Here is a 13,624-nt window from a genome sequence, read left to right as displayed (position 1 = left end):
AGGGGATGGTATGGATCTAGACCCTAGAAGGAGGAAGAGGCACAAAACAGATTTAAGGAAGAATGAGTTTCCAAAAATATTAAATGATAGTTTATATTGTATGCCTGCCACATATCTACAGCCTAAAACTAATCACCAGAACCTCTCCAATGGTCAGAATCTGTGATACATTTAAAACTAAGCCTGGTTTTGCTCTCAGATTTCCATATAGTCATGTTGATCTTATCAACTTTAGTCCTATAAAGATGCTGGGATTTGTTCTTTCTTTATACAGGGTATTTCTTTTTTCTTTAGTTTACAAAACTGTTCTAAAAGTAAGTTTGGAATATATATCTGTTTGAAATACAGTTGGAGTCAAATCTCTGAATTATGTGTAAACCCAAAGAGCCAAATCATTTGGGGTAAAGCTGTTATTTTACAAATAAAGAATAATTTTAGTACCAGTCAGTTTTTGCCGCTGAAACTCACTGAAGATTACTTTCTTCATTTAATTGACTAACAGCAAATTGGGAAAGTTATTACCTATATACAAGCACCTTTTAAAACTATTAAGTTGCTTAATTAAAAAAAAAGATCAGAAAATCATCCCATAGTTATCTCATTCATAAAGCAAAGCTGGGACTCTATGATATCTTCCAGTTCTAAAAGAGATAGCACCCTGAAACTGGCATTTAAAATGGTCTAAAATAGTCCAGAAAATTTATTTCTTTCATATATATATATATATATATATATATATATATATATATATATATATATAAAATGTATATATATACATATATAAACAACATTAACAATAAATAACAATATTTATTAACAATAAATAAACATTAAAAATATACATATATAAAATGTGTGTATAGTGTGTACATATATACAGATGTATATATACACATCTATACATATACACATGCATTCATTTTACTCTTAATTTTTAAGGGATGTTTTCTAGGGACTTCATGCTTTTTATGGATTACAGCTGAGAACTTTCTTACCAGTACTTTTGACTATGATTCCTAACAGATAAGAGTGGAGCCAACAGATTTATGCAACCTTATGTAGATAAGCAAAGTCAGTGGCATTAGCTTCCGCAAATATAGAAACTGGCACAGCACTTTGGAAAAAGGTTAAAGTCCTGCCACCGTTTATAAAAGATAATTTATCACTTGACACTGTTAATATTACTTGATGAATGTTTAATGAATATTGTATAACAGTAGTAATTTTAAATAAATTTAATTTCCCTATGATATTAAGAATAGAACACCAAGAAGGAAATTAAAGCTCTTTCTTTCCTCCTAAAAGACTAATGTTAAATTATACATCATTTCTTTGCACACTTCTTGAAAAGAATAATCCTTTAGTAACTTGTAAGACATGTTTTCAGATAAAATAAGTTGAAATAATTGTTTATTAAAATAGCCAATATTGGACTCAATAGTCCATATTTTAATAATATAAATTAACATTTATATTGCTTCAATAATATGTGCTTATTGTATTTCCAGATATGAAAAAATAATTTGTATAAATTATGCTAATGATAATATATGAGAACATAAGCATGAACATGAAACAGTCCAAAGTAAATTTTAAATTAAAATAGAGGCATAAAAATTAATTAAACACTACATACACTAGCATTTTAATTGCAATAATAAAATTACTTAAAAAGGGTTTCAAGAAATAGCAGGTAAGCATATGTAATTTTTCCCCAGCCCAATTTTTATTGACATATCAACATAATTTACTACTCAAGCCAAATGCAGAATCTCCCATATTAAGTTCTTACATAAATTTTGGAGGCTAATGGCCTGGGTTTCAGAAACATTAAATCCAATCAGTTTCCCCAAATTGGTGTTTTAACTGATGACTTGATAATCTGAGACTGAAGTCATTTTTTGACTCTCAGCACAGCTGCCACTAATATTGTAATTCAGTCTCTGTGAGCATGCACACGCAAGCATGCATGCACACATATGCCCGTGTACGTAATACAAACTTTTTTGAATGTGGGGAAATGGTTTGTAACTGGTCCTAACCAGAACAAATTGTGGTAGTAACTGGAAAGGCTGAAGACTCTTTTCAATATGAAGAAACACAGTGCAGAACATTTTAAGGAAGTTTTGATGTCACTGCAGTGAAAATAAATGTAAAAATGATTAAATCATTTAAAGAAAAAGAAGTGTCACCGTATACTACATGAGTTATTGACACATGACTGGGTTAGACATCTCCATTTACTCTGGAGAGTAAATATTAGAGTTCTTCCTCCAAAGAGTAGATAGGATTTGTATAATAGCCAACATTCACTGAATGCTAGCTCTGTGCTAACACTGTTGTTCTAAGTGCTCACATTTATTAATCTCTATAAGAAGCTAGGAGGCTATATATTCAATTAAACCATAGTCAACTCATGTTGAGTTGCAAAATACTAATCTCATGTGGTTCAACCTAATATTATTATCCCTATTTTACAAATGAGGAAACTGAGGTATAAAAAAATTAAATAACCTGCCCAAGTTTAATGGTTACCATGGCACCCAACTGGGGATTAAACCCATAGGATCTAGTGTCATTCTTAAACACTTTACTCTGTACCCGGAGGGAAGAAGCCACTCTATATGTTCAGGGTAGGGATAGGATAAGGAAATGTAACTCATAGGTTAAAATCTGCTACACATGATCCTGTCTATTAGTACTTTACAAGATCCTTGAGAAATGGGACAACATATTTTCCACATTGGTACTCTATCTACTCCACCCATGGGAAGTTATCAAGGACATTTTAATAATTACCCTAAAGTTGCCAGTGGTGGTGATGGGCACTGTTTTCCTGCAAAAGCAATAATCTAGTGAGTATGTAACAAAGTAGAAGATACTACTATTCCAAACTTCTGCTTTCACATTAATGTAACAAAATAGAAGTTTCAAAGGTCAATAGTTTTCAACCCAACTGGAGACCATGACATAAGAGTGTCATTAGTTTGGAATCTAGCCAGCACTGGGACTAGTCTACATGCTTAAAGTCAGGGACAGATACTGATGTAGACATCAGCCAAATGAGAGGATTTTGAATTATATTGTTTTTTCATGTGCTCATTTATCAGCTTTGTACTTCTAACTTAGTGAAAGGTTTGCAAGATTGGCTAGATAGTGCAAATTCAACTTAACTTCAAGGCCTTTTAAATTCACAAGTGATGTAAAATCCTTTGCTCCTTTTAAAATTAAGGGAACCTTGATTTAGTCTTGGTACTCAAGGAGTGGCTACCCAATTTTCTAATACATAGAGTAGTCTTAGGATCAGAAGAGATGCATTCCTATTTTGACCGCTTCAATGTTTTTCTCTTTGGCTCTGAACAAACGATGGCATTATGAAACTATGCAAGATTGGAGTAAAAAGACCTGATTTCTCCATTACCTGCTACAAAGTTGTCCTATAACATTGACTCATCATCTGTTTTTCTTAGGACTCATTTCTACCTCTGAATAAATAGAGATGGGGTTAAATGACCCTAACTCTAACAGCTAATAATTCAATGCATTCATTTCAACTTTTTGCGTTTCATCTTTGCCATTTAAAAAATATCTCCAGATCAACAAATAAGGCAAAGTGATTCCTGGCCTTTAGAAGAAAGGCATGATGCACTTCTAGTCTTTTGATGTTAAATGCACACACATTAGAGTTAGGGAGGTTTTCTGCCCTGCCAAGTATCTTCCATCACTGCTCCTTTTCAATTCTATAAACATTTATTGAGTTTCTTTCATTAAGAACTAACGTAAAATGTGTGCCTTAAGAGGTGTATGATAAATAATTGATATTGCATTGTCCTTAAGATTTGTATAGTGCAAAGGTAGTAATGTGTAAGTTCTTCTGTATCTTCCCCTCATAAAATCTCTTGAAATTGGTAAATTAACATAACTTTCAGCTTCAACGATCTCATCAAACATATTTACATGCTTGATCTGCATGTAACTCTGTCTTAATATGGAGCTTGTTACTATTGGAAATAAGACTTTTGGGGAACTAATAAAAAGTTTTTCAAGGACAGTTGGTCATAAAAAGTAATGGTCTAACATCAACATGAGCACAACAGTGAACCCAGTGAAAATGCATTGCAACAGCACAGGATTTTGTAATAGCATTTCAGCTTGGTTCCCTGTTCATCTCTAAGGAATTTCCTTATTCTCTGGATTAAGCAATAAGTAACATATCCTGGAGATATGAAACTTAATCTTACTTCTACCAACTAGGTGCAGAGGTGACAGGAAAACTAAAAGACTGTAATAGCATGGTATGAAAGAGGACTAGTCTAAGAGTCAGAGACTAGGATTTTCATCACAGTTCTGCTATTTGCCTGGGTTACCCATGGGCCAACCACCTGGTTCCTCAGAGCCTCAGTGTTCTCTCCTAGAAAATATGATATTGTTCAATGTCCTTTCCTGAGTCATCATTCTATGAATTGATGCTTCCAGGTGAAGGAAACAAATAGATCAGATTGTTCCTGTATTCATAGATCTGTTGGGATTCATTTTCTGTGAAATACTTTTCTTCCTCTTCCTCAAGCACAAAGGTAGAGCTTTCCATTCTAGGCATTCTTCCCAAGGTGCTTAATTGGGAATACTGCCTGCTACCAAATCACCTTTGTTTGCTCTAGTTACTATAGCCTTATAGACTTTGGGCTAAGAGAGTGAAAGCCAGGGAAGGAAACTGGGAGATCATCTATAACCACCTCTTTTATAGATAATGATATTGACCCTGAGTGGTTTGGTGACTTTCCATCCAGTTCCACAGCATCTAAAGCAAGGGAACACGTTTCTAACATGAGGTTTTGTGATTGCCTTATTGACATTTTTTCCCACTTGTTTATCTTAACTACATGGCGCATTGGTGATTTTTAATGAATTCCACAATATAATAATAGGATAATCTCCTCATTTCATCCTTTTATTGTGTAAGTAATAACTTTAATAATAACATTAGACTGTTGTAGCTTCTGGAAACATGTCTTATTTAGTTGTCACATATATACTAAGTTAGGGATTGAGAAGGATTTTGAAGAGAAGAAGTCAAATTTGTGTTTTTCACGAAGAAATTTTTTTTAAATTTAATAAATGTTAAGTGATCATCTTCTGAAGTGTCCAACTTTTGAAGAAAAGTTAAAGCTTTCAATACCACCAGATTTTTCTCTCTTTTTTCTGTTTTGTCTCATCAATCTGAGGACAGCAGAGAAGTTAATGTTCAACCTGGTAGGAACTTTGTTAGGTTTAATAAAATTTGCTTAATAAGTTGTAACTGTTGCAATATAGGGTCACTCTAAAGCTTGCCAATGGTTGGCCTTACATCAACAGCCATGTCTGCAATATTATACCCTGATTCCCTTTGTAAAAGGTTGACAAAAAGAGGTTGCTATAGTAATTTTTTGAAAACATTTCTGTTGCAACTGTGTGGCAAGGTTCTCATGAAGAAGGTACTTGAGTTTAGTCCTTGCCTTGGCTAACAAAGTTATAAACTCCCAGAGGTGCCCATATTTACTACAGAGAAATAACCCAAACTTGTTTTCTTTTTCATAGGAGGTTGTACTCGAGGAAGGTACCATTGCTTATCAAAATTGGGTTAAAACAGGCACAGAAGTTTACAGACAGTTTTGGATCTATGATGTGCAAAATCCACAGGAAGTGGTAGCTAACAGCAGCAAAATTAAAGTTAAACAAAGAGGTCCTTACACGTACAGGTGAGTCCTCACAAATAAGTGGCATTCTTTCCTTGACCATACATATTTCTGAAAAACTTCCACTTGAAAAATGCCATTGTTTTCAGATGTACTTCTTCCTGTTTCCCAGTAAAATATCATGAAATATTTTGTTTCTGCCTATATGGAATCCTGATTTAAGGATTTAATGATTATAAGAAATACAGATTTTATTATAAATTTAGCAGTATCAGATAACCACCCTACATTTAAGAAGTCACGGGTGTTTTACACTTATGACATATATTTTCAACAACTCTGACATATGCATGCATAATAGAAAAAATCTTATCAGAATTTTAAGAACCAGAATATTTTAAGATCCTAAAATTGCATACATTTTATCAGTTATTCTCAAAGTGTGGTTCCCAACCCGACAGCAACAGCCTCACCTGGGAACTTGGTAGAAACACAAATGCTGAGAATCTACAGATTTTCCCAGATCAAATGAATCAGAGACTCTTGGGTTGGAGCCCAGCAATGAGTTTTACAAATCCTCTGGGTGATTCCAGTACTTACTCAATTTTGAGAACCACAGCATTAAACTGATTTTATGTAACCGCAGTACCTGCTAAGGATTTCTAGAAACTAATTTCCAAGTCATATGGGTGTTTATATTGATTCAGTGGCTTCATTCTTATATTTTTTCCAGAACTGAGACCAAAATGCTATGCCTTTCTCTTATATACCCTAACAGTTTAACACAATTCTAAATAGAATGTTCGGGTATTAGAACTAGAGGGGAATGATTAGCTAGGACTTTTCATTTTGTATACTAAAAAACTGACACCAAGGGATATGAAGTGATTGTTTATGTTTACACAGACCTAAGAGATGGTACCTCCTAGATTTTTGTATGTATTTTTATTTCTTATTTAAATTATATACTATGTGTTTTCTCCAACTATCGAAGTAACACAAGGGGGGACTGAGGTGCTAAAAGCACTAACTGTAACCAAGGATTAGAGTTATGATATCCATGTGGGAACACCATTAAGTCCTGCTGTATCATTTGTTATACAAATGTGTGATTTTCCCTCAAGGATAATTACAACTGGTTACTTACTTTGATCAGTTCTTATCACAAAATTACATATTTATTATGATTTCATATAATTCATAGTTTTAATATGTTTTAGATAGTCTATATAGTTTCTTTTCCATGCATTAATATATTTTTAGATTGATTACTCACACACAAAATATAATAAAATAACAGTAGTTGTGAAGGTAGTGGCTGCTGCCATAGTATGTGATATATAAGCTACAGAGGGCCTTGGTGCCTTTTCTGTCCTAGTAATTGTCCCCAAGTCTCCTGTCTCTGTGCATATGTCTGTGACTATTCACAGTACTGTTGAAGAACACTTGGTTTTCATTGTTAAAAAAAAAAAAATTGGAAAATGTTTTTTTCATGGTCTTAAAGTTACCATGTTATTATCAAAAACTTATATGAGGTGTGCATGGGTGGCTCAGTTTGTTAAGTGTTTGATTCTTGATCATGGCTTCATGGCTCAGGTCATGATCTCTGAGTCATGCAATCAAAACCAGTTATCGGCTTAACACAGAGCACGGAGCCTGCTTGGGATTCTTGCTCTCTCCCTCTCTCTCTGCTCGTCCCCTGCTTGTGCTCTCTCTTTCAAAATAAACAAATAAACTTAAAAAAAAAAAAAAAAGCCTATGCGAGTATCTTACTCCAAAAAATTGTTAAGAAATAATAATCTAAGAAAAATTGTTTAAAAAATTATAACTTGACTGAACTGCATGCGTGTGAGGAAACTGAATAGTTGTTAGAATTTGAGAACTCTTTCACTTTTATTTTGCAGGGGTATTTTTTTTATTTTTAAAGATATTCCTTGAGATATGTAGAAACAAACAATACTGAATCTAGCCCTAGAGAGCTAATACATAGTTACTTTTTAGAGACTTTAACCTATCTCTCTAAGGGACAAAAGGGTTAGTTTAGATTTACTTGGAGAAGCAATGAGGGGAAGGTTGAATTAGGGAAGTGGGATTTGCAGCTAAAGTTTATAAACAATAAATCCCATTTATATAACAATGTTAAAGGGAATTCTAAACTAGGGTTCATCTTAAGATGTCACCAAAATGGAGTCATTAGTGTCTGTTTGGATACCTTAAATAATAAGAAAATAATTGATTACCTTTCAGAAAAAGTTAATAATTTCATACTCTTCCTAACAGCTAATAAGTTTTACTGAACCTGCCTCCCTATAAATTATACCCTGAATACATTTGAAATTGGAAGTGTAGGAGGATGTCCCTCTTCAAACACAACCACAGCTTATTTGGCTGATGTCTGTTAAAGTGAGTTCACTGAAATTTTGACAAGGTACAGCATTGGTCAAAGCATGAAATTGCCTGGATTGAGATCTTAATTATACATATTGTAAATTACGTGGTCTCTATGAAGACTCATTAATTCCTTGAGAATATTCTCAGGTCCAACATTAATCTTTTATTTAAAAAAAATTTTAATGTTTATTTAATCTTGAGAGAGAGAGAGACAGTGTGAGTGTAAGAGGGGCAGAGAGAGAGAGGGAGACACATAATCTGAAGCAGGCTCCAGACTCTGAGCTGTCAGCACAGAGCCCGACGACATGGGGCTTCATGAACTATGAAATCATGACCTGAGCCTAAGTCAGAGGCTTAACTGACTGAGCCGCTCAGGCACCCCTCATCTTTTATTTTTTTAAGTTACTTGGCTTTGGCAGGAGTACAAAGAAAGCAATTTGGGGCAAAGTCTAAGGCAAATTTTTCCCTTTTACCTCATTAGCCAACACTTTCCAAAATCTGTGTACATTTTAATTTTTAAACAAAAGAATTGAGCGATTATGTTCTGCTTCTAAAAGTATTTTCTAAACACAGGCCTCAGTTAAAAGATTTTTCTCTTAGTGCCATCTACTGGTATAATGTTGTAAGTACAACTTAAGTAAATTGGAATCTGGGTAACATTTTGCTATTGTTTCAATTATTTTACATGCATAAATTTTGCTAAAAATTAAAGTACTTCAATTTTAAATGCTAATAGTAGGTTCTCTAATTTAAAATACAATTATATAAGAAAAACTAGAAGTTGACTAGTAACAGACTGTCTTGGGTGCTCTTTCATATTTGTATATTCCTGGTATGTCTACAGTACTTCAAGAAGAATAAATAATAAAGCTTTGATGACATTATATTAAAAATAAATTTTCTATAGTACTGTGAACTCTTTTAAAAGAATGTGAGCCATTAACTAATTTGTTTATTCATGCAAAAAATTATTTATCATGAACTCAATATGTGCCAGGCACTCTGCCTATGGATACAAAACACTCATAATCCCTACCCTACAGGAATTTACAACTTTATTACACCGGAGTGAAATGTTGTTCCTTGTACATGGGTTTTCAGTCTTTACTTTAGCTATCTATTCATCTCATGTATGGACATTCACATATATGATAGTGAAATGAATGATATATACCTCATTTTGTCCCAATAAACATCTTGTATTTGGAAAAGATTTTTCTTCATAATAATGAAGATTATTCATTCACCCATCCCCATGTTCCTAAAAGGTACTTGGTACTTATAAGCCTAGAGATTTTACAGCCAGGAGCTTAGAACTAATAAGTATTTAATATACAGCAGGAATGGTGAGGGGAATTGACCTGTAAAATGGAAATTATATTCCATTAGTTATCTTTCATTCTCATTAAAGTACTAGAAAATATGGAAAAGCCAGTGCTGAATATGCTATGTACTTAGAACATTCTTTCTCATTTAAGAAAATGTACTCTTAATATTCCACTACTGAAACCTTTCTAACTGTCTCCTCCTTACCCTCAGGATCAAGGCCAAACATTTGAGGATAGGATGCAACTCTTTTATGCTTGAGATCTTGCTTACTTCTGTGGCTCTATTTCCCATAATACTCCTTATTCTCACCTTGCAATCCATCCAAATTCAACAATTTGTGTTTCTAACAATACACCGTGGGTCTTTTTACCCCATTCCACCTAAACTTCTGTTTGTCATTCAGACCACCTGGGTGGACTTGCTACCAAAACGGCTATCATTACTCCCACTATGACAGTCCCAAACCTGGATTTATATTTGTTCTGGGTTTCCCCCTGGACTCTGCATAAGCTCTCATAATGACACATGTTACTTCTCCTATGTTGTGAAGATTTGGGATCACCTCTAATACACTAAAGACCCCGCATTGGCTTACTTGTCATTTTAAACCAATTGGTTGGCATCACTTGTGACGTATTCTATATACTCAAAAATTATTTGTTACGTGAATGGATGGCATTTGAGACCTGTTCACTTGAGACAATTATTTTGAATTTTATTTACTTCTGGTTTTCAGAGTTCGTTATCTAGCCAAAAAAAATATAACCCATGATCCTGAGAACCACACAGTCTCTTTTCTTCAGCCCAATGAGGCCATCTTCGAGCCTTCACTATCAGCTGGAACAGAGAATGACACTTGGACTGTTCTCAATCTGGCTGTAGCAGTAAGTAGACAAACAACAAAAGTACTGGTTTTGAAATACTCTAGGATCCACTGTAGTGGATCTTATGATTAGAACTCTCATCAGATATTCTTCATTTTGTCATTTTAATAAAAATATGTTCCGGGGCGCCTGGGTGGCGCAGTCGGTTAAGCGTCCGACTTCAGCCAGGTCACGATCTCGCGGTCCGTGAGTTCGAGCCCCGCGTCGGGCTCTGGGCTGATGGCTCAGAGCCTGGAGCCTGTTTCTGATTCTGTGTCTCCCTCTCTCTCTGCCCCTTGCCCGTTCATGCTCTGTCTCTCTCTGTCCCAAAAATAAATAAACGTTGAAAAAAAAAATATGTTCCTATGTCATTATTTTGAATGGATTTAGCATCATTTGGAAAAATGACAAAATCATAACAACTGAATTGGAAGACTACTTTATCATTAAAAAAAATAGGATTGAATTTTAAATGTCTCCTTGTGACTGGCACTGAGGCAGAGAAATGTAGTCATCTAGGGATTAGATAAATTGCACTTTTTGTCCTGGCAAGATTGAGCAGTAATTTTAAAGATAAGGTTAGATTTGTTTCTATTAAACTTAAGGCTCGTATTAAATCCATCTATGTGTTAAAAATATGATACTAAAATTGATGTCTCAAACAGTGATTTTTTTTATAGGCTGCACCCCATCTCTACCCAAATGCATTTGTTCAAGTGGTACTCAATTCACTTATCAAAAAGTCAAAATCTTCCATGTTTCAAAGAAGAACTGTGAAAGAGCTCTTGTGGGGCTATAAAGATCCGTTCTTGAGTTTGGTTCCATATCCTATTTCCACGACAGTTGGTGTGTTTTTTCCTGTGAGTACCAAATGTGAATGTTGATTTTTTATATCTTAGATAAATATAATGACATTGTCAATTTATAATTTTACAACTTAGTGTGTTCACATGATTTCTGATCTGGGAGTAGATATTCTAATTTTTATTTTATTATTTTTATTATTTATTTATCTTGAGGTTATTCTAATTTTTTAAAGTCTCTATCTCAGATGGCTCTGTAGTTAGAAAATTTTACTCATCTAAATTTAACAATTAAATTTAAAATGAATAAACTGAGATTTAATTAGGTTTCCATTCTTTGATAAATACACAATTGTCTAAAATAGGTTGTAAGCCAATAAGGCTGTGAATAATATTTTCTGTTTTGATTCCCCTTATCAAAAAATCAAGTTTAATACCGTATTTTTCTTTGTGTTAAATGTATTCATCTTAACATTCCTCCTTCTCCAGAACTCTCACAAATTTGTGTTAATAAAAATTTAAAAGTTAGCCTAAATTGGAACACAGTGAGATTGATAAATCAGCAATGTCCTATTTTAATGCACTTTGTCAAAGAAATGGCAGTTTGCAGATAAAAGAAAAAGTGAATTTGGCAATGTACTTAAAATAGTTTAATATTTTGAATTATAAATAGGACAAGCTAACTATTGAATTAGAATTTTGACTGATTTATTTGGCACTATATGTGATATTAGTTATATTCTCCAGTTTATTGTTGTTATTTTACCTTTAGATAGTGTTTAGGATTGAAAGGTTATATGCCACTAAATAGGAATGTAGAAAGCTTTAAAGGATCAGAGATTCAGTTACTATGTTTTGACTCAAAAACTCTTAACATCTTTCCTTGGCTGATTGCATTTTTAATTTTGTAGGCCTAAGTTTTATATCCACTTGTTAAAGATCATACCATTTAGAAAGAAAACAAAAAATATCCTAACATTTAGAAAACCTCTAGAAGTCTTCCCTTGTTCTCAAAGTTTTTTCTTAATATCCCCTTACCTCAATATGAGTAGTGATCAAAATTGCCTTACTGGCTTAGTTATGACTAGAGTTTGGATCATGGCAACTTCTGGTATTGGTCTTTCTTCCTTTGTCTCAACCCCTAGCACTTATTTCGAGGTGCCATTTATAGCCTATGTTTTTAAAATGTTAAAGACCAATAATTTTAAAACTTTATTGCATATATGTTTCAGGCCACATAAAATAATTATTAATAATCGATAACTGGTATTTGAAAAATATGAACATGAGTTACATACTTTATAACTTGGAAACTATGACTTGTCCTAGAAGTAATTTCTTCTTGTACGTATCTTTTCAGTACAACAACACTGCAGATGGAGTTTATACAGTTTTCAGTGGGAAAGACAACATAAGCCAAGTTGCCATAATTGACACTTACAAAGGTAAAAAGTAAGTATCCAGGTAAAGTGTGTGAACTCCAAAGCAGGAGGGGTATTTATTTAACAACTGCTAAGGCACAGGCACTAACTATGGTCCAGATCTGCCTATATTTCAGCCCTGGAACTTCGTGTTCTTTGAGGTGTTCACCCTTTAGTTGTGACAACTGGTCACTAGTGCATAGTTGCTAAATATCAGCCTCACTATAGAATTAGCTTTACCTTTGTACACAGGTTCTCTTACATAGAGAAATCCAAAGTGAATTCCATCTCTGTTGCATGGCCACCATCACAGTACACTCATACGGCCACAAATGAAAGGAAGAAAAGCATTACATCAGCTGATCAACTAGCAGGTAGAAAAACATAGTTTTCTGGGTGTGTTTAACTTGTTGTATTGAGCCTATGAAATAAAAATTGTTCATTCCACCGCATGACTTCATGTGTCTCTATAAAGTTGAAAACTTAATGAATCCATGCAGATGTTGTCATGGCGTTTTCCTTCAAAATTTCTTAATTTTCTATATTGATAAATCAGCATTTTATACCTTTATCAGTGCAAAAGTGGAATTAGTACTGCAAATATAGTTCTAAAGTTGCCATATTAACTTGAAAATAAAGACCAGGCCTCCTCTGAAGTAGTAATAGAATGATTACTATTCTATCTTGTTACTACTGGATTACTACTATGCTACTATTCTGAATGAATAGTAGATAGCCATGATTTGCTTTTTTCCTTAGCTCCTGCTTAATCATCTAGAGTACACATAATTTATCATGTAAATTTATCATGTAACAAAGGAAGAATCTCAATAAATGTCAGGGAAGAAAGTCATCTTCTCTTTTAATCAAGGTTAATAAATATGCTTTGGATCAGTTATTTCCTGGAAAGAATACAGTAATCAAAATTCAGAGAGATTAAAGGTTTTTATTAATTAATACAAGTAACCACTGCCTCACACTGAGTCCTTATCTAAAAATTGCATACAACCATTAAATATTCACTTAGGTAGTAGTTTTTCTTCTATAGATTCCATACTAACATCTTTTTATAGAAAAGTATAGTGGAGGAAAACTCACACTCCTAAACGCTTATTGCAATGAAATCACATCACTGTATATTGAGA

The 13,624-nt window shown here is 33.6% G+C and overlaps 2 protein-coding genes across 6 annotated transcripts in view; one reads left to right on the top strand and one right to left on the bottom strand.

Moving 5' to 3' along the window:
- GNAT3 (G protein subunit alpha transducin 3) overlaps positions 1-13,624 on the bottom strand; it is a 314,655-nt gene that overhangs the window by 202,940 nt on the left and 98,091 nt on the right. The window lies entirely within an intron of this gene.
- CD36 (CD36 molecule (CD36 blood group)) overlaps positions 1-13,624 on the top strand; it is an 82,464-nt gene that overhangs the window by 56,218 nt on the left and 12,622 nt on the right. For all 5 annotated transcript variants that reach the window (XM_086696825.1, XM_086696824.1, XM_086696823.1 and 2 more), the window contains 4 exons: positions 5,575-5,735; positions 10,129-10,276; positions 10,936-11,115; positions 12,419-12,510. In XM_086696825.1, coding sequence (XP_086552951.1) covers positions 5,575-5,735; positions 10,129-10,276; positions 10,936-11,115; positions 12,419-12,510 — 581 coding nt within the window. The remainder of the gene's footprint in view (positions 1-5,574; positions 5,736-10,128; positions 10,277-10,935; positions 11,116-12,418; positions 12,511-13,624) is intronic.

The sequence above is a fragment of the Puma concolor genome, chromosome A2 (assembly GCF_028749965.1).
Source record: "Puma concolor isolate L17-30 chromosome A2, mPumCon1.1.hap2, whole genome shotgun sequence".
NCBI classification, from domain to species: domain Eukaryota; kingdom Metazoa; phylum Chordata; class Mammalia; order Carnivora; family Felidae; genus Puma; species Puma concolor.
The sequence above is the reverse complement of the archived record's forward strand: the minus strand, read 5'-3'. Positions and strand labels throughout refer to the sequence as shown.